The 10,846-nt window shown below is 32.5% G+C and overlaps 1 protein-coding gene across 1 annotated transcript; it reads left to right on the forward strand.

Moving 5' to 3' along the window:
• Positions 1-295: 295 nt before the first annotated feature.
• On the forward strand, positions 296-6,420 carry LOC110030173 (beta-glucosidase 24-like). Its single transcript, XM_020732770.1, has 16 exons — positions 296-316; positions 498-764; positions 958-1,035; positions 1,153-1,183; positions 1,477-1,535; positions 2,381-2,456; positions 2,577-2,648; positions 2,701-2,859; positions 2,900-2,961; positions 3,094-3,209; positions 3,399-3,817; positions 3,859-3,893; positions 4,085-4,172; positions 4,254-4,356; positions 4,678-4,823; positions 6,129-6,420. Exons 1-16 carry the CDS (start codon positions 296-298, stop codon positions 6,239-6,241), a joined length of 1,845 nt encoding a protein of 614 aa, XP_020588429.1. The 3' UTR covers positions 6,242-6,420.
• Positions 6,421-10,846: the final 4,426 nt, after the last annotated feature.

Consider the following 10,846-nt stretch of genomic DNA (forward strand, 5'->3'; position numbering starts at 1 on the left):
CAATATTTCAAGTGATTTGTATGTGATTATCTTTTTTTTCTTTTAATCCTATTTTATTTTACTATATATATATATATATATTACTAAGAGACATTAACATACACACAATACAATTCTTACACATTTATATATCTAACATCTAAATTTCCATATTTATATTTAAAATACTAAAAATTTTAACATCACAAATACCGCCATAATTAATTATTTAAAAGTAAAATAAAATATGATTTTTCATGCACATATTTAAGAAGGTTAACTATCAAATTTAAGGTATCAATATATGAAATATATAATGAAAAAAGTGAAACAAGAGGTTGGTTGGAAATAAATGAGCAGATTCATCTTTGTCAGCTTTTCCCTTCATGTGAAACTCGTTTTATAAACATAGAACTTAGAAGCTTTCCATACGAAGGATCTTGCGCCTATATAATGCGGCACAGCCTGCAGCTCTTAACCGCACTTCATTGCAGCGAACAATATGGCTCTAACTGTAGTTAACGCTCAGGTTCCTGCTGCTTTGTCTTCTAAGAGGAACATTAGCCAGTGGTAATTCACTGTTAAGGAAACCAAGGGTTTGGAAGGTTGTATCTCCAGTTTCTTCAACTGGTTCAACACGTAATTATCTTGTTGTTAAGGGGTTAATTAACGATAATGTTGCTTTATATGAGGAGGAAATTGAGTCATTTTCTAGTTTGGATCATAAGCCGCATAACATCTTCCCCCCTGACTTCGTTTTTGGTGCTGCCAGCTCTGCTTTCCAGGTTTCATGCAATCTCTCTTTTTCTCTCTATCACTCGAGCAATTATTAGGTGCGGAGTTCGTGCATGTGAATTTCTTCGTATTTTGATTGTATTGATTGTATCAATACAACTAATATAATAACAAATACAACGAAACATGCACAGTTCGTACGTAATAATTTTTTTCGCTCTCTCATTGAGGGTTTTTCATTAGGTGGAAGGAGCAACAAAGGCAGGAGGGAGAGGACCAAGCATATGGGATACATTTTGTGAGAGGTCTCCCGGTCCGAGTTAAAGCATCAATATTATGTCGTGTGGATGACGGCGAAGATTATATTGCGCTGTCGTTTGCACGTTGGTGACGCAAACGCAATATTTTCTTTATTAGAGAAAATATTTGTCTTAATGATGGGCGTGTCAACGACTATCGAACACACGGGGTGATGTGAACCATGTTATTATTTGCAACTCTAATTCACCGGACGTAGTGATATTTATCCTTAATTTTATTCAAGAAGCATGAGTATAAACTATAATATTAGTTATGTATTTCTTATAATGAAATATACAAAAATTTCAGATATATTTGAACCTGCATTAATGACATGAATTTCTTGTTGCTAAATATATAATGAAAAAAGTAATAATAAATCATAAAATTCTTTCAATAAATTAGGATTATTAACTATAATAATATACAAAAAATTCAATTATTTTATGATTTTTTTTTCAGGAAAAATTGCTGATAGATCAAGTGGAGATCCGGGAGCAGGCTCATACTACCGCTATAAAGTATGGATAGGGCTATCAAAAGAGTTAGTTTTCACGAACAGTTCGTGTTCAGTTCGTGAGGGAGTTTGTGTTCAATTCGTTCAATTCGTTCGATAAGCAAACGAGACAAACCTTTTTTTTTTTTTTTGTCTGATTTATTAAACGAACCAAAAACGAACAGAAACAAACCAAACACGGACAATGATGTGTTCGTTCGTGTTCGATTCATTATTGTTCGAAATATAAAATAATTTAAAATTGTTATATATAAAAATTTTAGGATATTTAAAAATAATTATTTGTTATAAAAAATTATCATATTTTAAATAATTTTGCTAAACATAATGGTTGTACTTAAAAATAAGAAATTACATTAATCAGATTTTTTTTAGAAGTAATCATAATTTACGTGACTAATTAAGTTTTTTATGACTTAAGATAATAAAAGTTACATCATTTTATTAATAATGTTATTAAAATCTTAAGTCAAACAAACATTAATTAAGAAAAAAAGTATAAAATTGCTGACGGATTAATGCAATGGAGCAGGCACATTCATACGAACAGCCGCACGAATTTTAAAGAACAATATTATAGACATTTCTTACAATAATTAGTGATTTTTAACTATAATAATATAGAAAAAACTCATTTATTTTATGATTCTTTTTTTCAGGAAAAATTGTCGATAAGTCAACTGGAGATCCGGGAGCAGGCTCATACTACCGCTATAAAGTATGAACACACATTTGGATATATATATATATATATATATTGTATATTTAATATTAAAGAATTTATAAATCCATCTTAGAACTTAAATTAATCTTAATTAAACTGATTAATCTCTACTACCTGTACTTCAGGAAGATGTGCAGCTCTTAGTCGACATAGGCCTCCAAGCTTACAGATTCTCCATCTCTTGGCCAAGAGTACTCCCAAGTACTATAATAACTCAATATATTCTCTTCTCTAATCTTAATTAAGATCTTAATTACAATCTCAGACATGATTAATTCTTTAAGCTTCTTATTAAATTAGCACAAACTAATTAATCTGCAGAGGGCCGTGGCCTGCCCAATCAGGAAGGACTCAAGTACTATCACAATCTGATTGATGAGCTAAAGCTTCATGGTAATTACAATGAAATATGTGAATCTATGTTATGAGGAATTTGGGCATAAAGTGAAGCATTCGATCACAATGAATGAACCTCTGATGTTTGCTAGTCAGGGATATGGCCTTGGGCGGTTGGCTCCTGGCCACTGCACCCCAGACATAGAAATTCCAGGATTTGGTCCTCTTAATTGCCCTGTTGGAGATTCTCTCAGAGAGCCCTATAAAGTTGCTCATACCCTATAAAGTTGCTCATAACTTCTATAAAGTTGCTCATAACTTACTCTTAGCTCATGCAGAAGCAGTAGATCTCTACAAAACCCATTACCAGGTAATTCATAATACTTCCAAGGCAGCTAAATCCAAAAGTTCTGTCAATTTGGGTTTTATACATATAACCTTTAATTAACATGCAATTATGAGATTAAGATGACATGTTTAAGTTTAATTATTGGCTTTGCAGGCTAAGCAAAGGGGAAAAGTGGGAATTACAATAAACTCACATTGGTATGAACCTTATGATGAAAGTCCACTTAATAAAGAGGCGCAACAAAGAGTTCTTGATTTCAATGTAGGATGGTAAGTAATGAATTATAAAGTATATGCATCTAACTGCTTTTACTTAAGTGGAATAACAGATGATTATAACATGAGATATATACATGTATGGTGTGTAATGTTTAGAGAAATTTTATACATAAATGATTTAAGATTAATTTCATGTACAAATCAAGGATTTAGCTTAATTAATTATTGGTTAATGATCAGGTTTTTGGATCCGGTGAAGTTTGGTAATTACCCGTTTTCTATGCGAGCTTTGGTGGGGGATAGACTCCCAATCTTCACGGACGAAGAGTCTGCAAAGCTTAGGGAGTCTTATGATTTTATTGGGGTCAACTATTACACATCAAGATATGTCAAAGACAAGCCTTATAATTATACTATCAAACCACAGACCTGCAATGACGACGTACAGGCCGACACACCAGGGACGTCCACGGTCTGGTTCGCACTACGCTGCCAGATGCACGATATGATGCGATCCACGTCGCCGTTTGCACATCCAAACACACAATTCTATGTATTTACATCACTCACACACAAATCTTCATATTTGCCTGCATATCACTTAATTACATCCATCACATCTAAACTATCACTAATCTTCACTGACATTTGTTTGATTGTATAAATGTAAATTAATTATAATACTCTTCCTGGAATGCAGCTAAGAGAGCTGGGGTGCCCATCGGACCCGCAAAGGTAATTCCTTACAATCTATCTTTTAACATGTAGGACAAAAATTCAAAAAGAGTATTTTTTACAGCTTTAACATAATTTATTTACAAATTTATACATTTGTCTAAATGTGTATGATAAATTCATCATATATTGGCAATTATTATAAAACCAGCTTTGCAAATATACCTCTTTTTATTTGACATGAAATGCAGCCGAAGAGTTGGGTGAATGTGTATCCAAAAGGATTGCGGCACATAAAGCGAAGATACAACAATCCTGCGATTTACATCACTGAAAATGGTGATATTATGTTATTACATCATATTATTATTATTATTTTATATTTATATTGATATTATCACAACATGTTTTGATATGTAGGGGTTCTTGCGTATAATGATGATGGAGTTAACATACCTACTGAAGATATATTCCGGACAGAGTTCCTCACCTCTCACCTTCATGAACTTGAGGATGCCTTAAGGTTAGCTAAAGCTAGCTTACTTCTTCAATGTCTTACCCATCATATATATATATATATAGATATATATAATCTTAATGGAAGATTTACATATGTACCCCTAAATTCCTATGTATTTATGTACGAGAAAAGTGCCGAAATAATTACTGGATTCTTTATAGGGATACGCTATTTTAGCCCTAGAATGTATACAAATGTCAATTTAGTGCGATATATATGTATATACAAATGTCAATGTATGTATGTATGTATGTATGTATGTCAATGTCATAATCTTCATATTGATGAAGCTAAACATATATATTTTGAATTGAAAATTTACAGTAGTAGAGCCAATGTGAAGGGATACTTTGTGTGGTCACTGTTAGACAACTTTGAATGGAGGGATGGCTATACATGCCGGTTCGTTCTGAACCACATCAACTACGACAACTTGCATGAACCGGATCTGAGGAGGACTCCCAAGCAATCTTCTCGTTGGCATATATATATATATATATATATATATAATCATATATCTTCATGTAAGATTTACATATGTACCTCCAAATTCCTATGTATTTACGTACGAGAGAATAGCGTCGAAATAATTATTGGATTCTTTATAGGGATACACTATTTTAGCCCTAGAATGCATACAAATGTCAATTTAGTGTAGGGGTGAGCATTCTGTCGGTTCTGATGGATCGATTTTAAAATTGGTCAAGCCAATTACAACAGAAATTCATAATTTGGAAAACCAAACAAACATAATTTTTTATAAAACCTAATCGAAATTCAATTCGGTTTAAATAATTTGATTATAAGAAAACCAAAATTTATTTTTTTATTGGAATTTGGCTATAAGATAAAGAATTACAAATAATATATCTTATTCGCATTATATTGATTTAATTTCAAGAATCCTCTATTTATTTCAGTCAATATTACATAAAATAAACTTTTTTTTTTATATTTTTCAGTTCAATGAACATGAAATCAAAAAACAATAATTTTTTTTTAAAAAAAATTTCCAATTTACAATTTTTTCAGTTAAGTGAAAATCAAAACAATATTGAAAAACCAAAAAAAAAACGGATATTAAGGATTTAAAAATTAAAAAAAACCAATATCTTATTTTGAAAACGAGCTGAACCAACCAAATTTAATAGGTTCGGTTCGGTTTTTCAATTTTGACCAAATAATGCACACCTTTAATTTAGTCCCCAGACATTTTTAATACCGGTTGAAATAGTTTCTGGGTTGAAATAGTTCCACAGAAAATTATTTCAACCATCACTTGTAAATATATTCTAGGACAAAAAATGATCCCACTAAACCACCATATCTATAATTAAGAATACACATTTCACCTTTTAAAATTAAAATGATGATATTTTTTTATGTGATATGAAAGATTTGAGTGATATAAATGTGAATCAAACCGTTCAGTTATCACATATGTCGGTAATTGAACGCACTAACAATTGTAGCGGCTTAAAATATGTTGCAATGAAAAAAATAATATTTTTTTATTGTTGAAACAGTTTGCATACCCTTTTTTAATATAGGTGATATATATATGTATATAATTGGCTTAATCTTTATATTGATGAAGCTAAAGATATATATTTTGAATTAAAAATTTGCAGTAGTAGAGCCAATGTCAAAGGATACTTTGTGTGGTCAGTTAGACAACTTTGAATGGAGGGATGGCTATACATGCCGGTTCGTTCTGAACCACATCAACTACGACAACTTGCATGAACCGGATCTGAGGAGGACTCCCAAGCAATCTTCTCGTTGGCTTAAACGTTATCTACGTAACATAAACAATACTAAGCCCACAGTACTTCCAGCTCCTATCATATCAGAGCTCGTCAAACCTGTTGTTGCTACTAAAACATAAATATGCATTTGCAGGCTATGCTGATTATGCTAATGTTTTATATCATATATTATGTTGCATGCCTTCTCTGTGTTCTTGAGCAAATAAGGATGGTGATGAGCTCACCTAGTACTGCTTTTATTGTTATTATTATCGTATGTAAGAGTTTAAGTTGTTGAGGAGGCTTGAATAAATCATCTATTTTCACAAATCATCCTAACAAATCTACCCTTGATAAAAGAAATGTAAAAAATATTTTAAGCATTCATCAAAAAGTTTATGGTTTATTAAAAGATGGATTGGACATGAAATCAATACCATGCAATATGATTGAAATGATTTTACTTTTAAAGAACTTTAATAATTATATGAACCAAATGGAAAATTTTGGCCTCTTACACTTCTAAGATTCCTTTAAAAAAATGGAGCAGCAAAAATGAATAATATAACCACACTTTATATGGCAAGAAGAATACTTAAAAATAAGAGGCCAATGAATCACCAATAAAAGGTAAGTGAGAAAAATCACCCAAGGAATCATGGAGCAAAAGATAGTCTTACATTTATCATCTAAGAGTTTCTGAAGTTTAGTTGAAGTGTATGCACCTAATAGGACAAGAAGTAAGCTAAATGATAAGAGCAAGAAGTTTATTTTCATCGCTTATGAAACCTACAGAAATAACCATTCATGGTAAAATCCAAATATTTGAAAGAAAATCATCATATATGATGATGAGGGACTCATAAACACATGATGATTGCTACAATCTTTTCTTATACTTCAAAAGAATTGGAGTTGGAGCAACCAAGGATGGAATAAGTAAGAGAAAAATTTATAACCCCAACAAAAACATCAATTATAACAAATCAAGGAAATTCATATTCACTGTCTTAAATGAGAGTTCAAGTGATAGTGTACTGTATTTCACAAGTTTAAATAGTCTATACAAGTAGTTGGGAATCAAAATAATCATACTCTCATTCATCTCTTTGTCAAAACAGAGCTTATAGGTTTTTAGAAAGTTATAAAAAATAAGAAGCGATATAATACTTTGGAAGAAGAAATCAAAACAATCTAGATAACTAACGAGAAATGGGTGTATTAATCAAAAAAGAAGGTCAAAGTAAAGATATAACACAAGATTAGCAAAAAAAAATCATTGATAGAGTTAGCATAAGCATAACGCTTTTACCATCAATGCTTATTATCATTGATAATGTCGATGCTCACAATCACAACGAACACCGATGCCCGATATCACTAATAGAGACGGCTTCTACTTCATCAATAATACTAAAGTATTCATTGCCAATAATGGCAGAAGCCAGTCATCACTATCATTATCAACACGTCACAACACAAAAGCTGATACAAGTCAATTGCCAACAAATTTAACAGACATTGTCGTCAAAGAGGCAGATGTCTACCAATGACAAAAAAAATTGATGCCCATCATTGCTAATAAAGCTAACAACCTACCTACATTACCACCAAGATAGACAACAACAATTGCTAACAATGTTGAGCCAATCATTTCCCTCAAAGCAAATTCCTCATATCACCACATTACTGAGGCCCAATGTTAACACAGGTCATGCGCTCGCCATCTCTATTAAAGGCATCTTTCCTACCAATTTCACTATTAATATATACTTCTAATTAATTGAATCATTTCATCAGGATGAAGCCCCACAATTTTGCTATCATTTTTCTACATAAAAATCTCATATGTAATATGAGATGCTCTTATATTTGTGTATGAGATTATCATTCAACGCTAAGATGATAAACTTTCACGATATAACATTGAAAGCTCGAGCATGCAAATAACTTAATCAAATCCTTTCGTAGTCTACCAAAGATGTCATGTCAAGAAAGCAAAAATATTGGATGATGATTTGTGGTGGCATCATTAAAGTTTGCATATAAATTCCAAGTTAGCAAGATCAATCCAAATGCATATCAAATCATCAAATAAATAAATAAATAAATAAAAGAAAAAAACAAAAACTCACACAAAGGCTATTGTTACTCTATGTGGGGATCATATAAATCCTCAACAGGTCTCCTCCAATGGCAATATGTTTCCTTGATTTCCACTCAACTATTACATTTGAACTCAGGACGTATGTCCGGAGTCCAATGAATCACCTCCACATAGAGCTGACAGAAAAGAAAACTCGTTTTCTTGTGATCCGGCCCGGTAACACAGGAGAATATTCCTCATGTTATTTCGTGTTATTCAGGTGTTATTTTCGTGGTATTGATGTGTTATTGCGTTATTATAACATCGGGAATATTTCCAAAACACAATAATACATGAATATCATCACAATAATATATGAATAATGCAGAATAACACGTGAGGGAATATTCCCCTGTGCTAAAACAAATTTTTTTTTATTTTTCTCTCACCTCCACATGGCGTGATTTCATTGGACTCCATACATATCTCTACATCCGGAGATCAGGCGTAATATTTGTTCCTTTATATCAGCTTAAACTGCATAAAAAAATTCTAACCAAGCAATATCTTAACAGTCATATATAATAGGGGCATTTAGATAAATACCACACAATTATTATATATTTACATATCTAACACCTAAATTTCAATATTTACTTGCATACCACTCGAATCTTTAACATCACATAAAAAGACCACTATTACTAACTTTTCATGCATAATTTTATAACACTAAAGTGTTATAAAGTAAATATTAGACATTAAGTGTCAGTTATGTATATAATTTTGGCTCAGTCATGTAGGAGTCAAACCGCTTGTATAACACTGTTCAGATATTGTGTTTATGAAACCGAAACATGATTCAGATTGGCTACAAGAGATGTGAGTATGATTATTGTGTTCATGTGAAGAGTTTTGATGATCGTTCTATTATTTTTCTGTTACTGTATATTGATGATATACTGATTGCTGCAAAGAATATGAATGATGTTCATGGTTTGAAAGCTTTATTGAGTCAGGAATTTGACATGAAAGACTTGGGTCCTACGAAGAAGATTCTTGTAATAGAGATTCATCGAGACAGAGGCTCAAGACGATTATGTTTATCTCAACGAGGCTATGTTGAGAAATTGCTGGATAAGAAAGTGCTGGACATGTTTGAGATAAGCAAAGCAAAACCTGTAAGCACTCCTTTGGCAAATCATTTTAAGTTTTCTTCAGAACAGTGTTCTAAGACAGATGCAGAAATTGAAGATATGGCAAAGGTTCCATATGCCAGTGCAGTTGGCTGCTTGATGTATGCAATGATATGTACTCGTCCTGATTTGGCTCATGTTATTAGTCAAGTTTGCAAATACATGGCTAAACCTAGAATGCGACATTAGGAAGCAGTCAAGTGGATTTTCAGGTATCTGAAGGGTACTGTAGGACATGAAATTATTTTTGGCAGTCAGCAAGATGATTCTTTAGTTGTGGGGTACGTTGATTCTGACTATGCTGGTGATTTGGATGACAGAATGTCTAAAACTAGGTGTGTGTTTACTCTTGGTGGATGGTCTATATGTTGGAAATCAACATTTCAGTCTATTGTGACATTATCTATAACTGACGCTGAGTACATGACAGTAGCTGAAACTGCTAAAGAAGCCTTATGGCTTACCGGGCTAGTAAAGGAACTAGGCGTTGAGCAAGGTAGAGTTCAGTTGCATTTTGACAGTCAGAGTGTTATTTATTTGGCTAAGAACCAGATGTACCATGTGAGAACAAAGTACATGGATGTCAGGTATCATGAGATCAGAGAGTTGATTGCTTTTGGTGAGATACTGTTGCAGAAGGTTCATACTGATGAGAATACAACTGATATGTTGACCAAGCTAGTTACTCTCAACAAGTTCTTGCATTGCTTGGACTTGTTGAATGTTTGCAGTTGCTAGAGAAGCATGGTGGCCCAACCCACAGTGGTGCAAGTGTAACTCCTAGGTATCTTTTCTCCTTAGGGGCTGGATATTCACCAAGCTGAAGATTTGTTTTGGTACGACTCATATACCATATAAGGACAGACGCTAGATTGAAGCGGAGCGAAAGAATCTGTCCAAATTGGGAAATTAAGTGGTTTTGGGGTGCGGGGGCAAAGCCCCACGGTACGGTACAGGGGTAATGTTGTAATTACGTATTATACTTAGGGTTTACTCTGGGGTTATAAATAGACCTATTAGTAATCTCAGGAGGCATCCCTCTATTCTGTAACCTCTTTTCTGAATATTGAAAGGAATTCGCCGCTCTGCTCCTGGGGACATAGACATCTTTGCCGAAACTCGTTAAATCTTTTTGTGTTCTTCTGAATTTGTGTCGATTGTTATTTTTCTTCGCTCTAATTTTCTCAAAATAAATCAATTCTAAAAATAAATGATAGTGGTATTTTTTTTTGTGATGTCAACTATTTAAGTGTTATATGTAAATATAAAAGTTTAGGTGTTAGATATGTAAATATATAAAATTTGTGTGGCATGTATATAAATTCCCCTTAAATAAATTCAAGATATGCAAGTTCAATTTTTGAGTGACCCCAAAAAATTCAATATGTTAAGCAACATCATGTTGTGCATTAAAATTATTGCTACCTGAAACTTAAATATTTAGTAATAATTATATATTTTAA

This window comes from Phalaenopsis equestris, unplaced genomic scaffold (genome assembly GCF_001263595.1).
Source record: "Phalaenopsis equestris unplaced genomic scaffold, ASM126359v1 Scaffold000670, whole genome shotgun sequence".
Classification (NCBI taxonomy): domain Eukaryota; kingdom Viridiplantae; phylum Streptophyta; class Magnoliopsida; order Asparagales; family Orchidaceae; genus Phalaenopsis; species Phalaenopsis equestris.

Coding starts and splice junctions, on each gene's coding strand:
- LOC110030173 (XM_020732770.1), top strand. CDS start 296: ATGAAAAAAGTGAAACAAGAG. Junction 317..497: donor TGAAAAAAGTGAAACAAGAG/GTTGGTTGGAAA, acceptor CTCTAACTGTAG/TTAACGCTCAGGTTCCTGCT. Junction 1,184..1,476: donor ACGACTATCGAACACACGGG/GTGATGTGAACC, acceptor TTTTTTTTTCAG/GAAAAATTGCTGATAGATCA.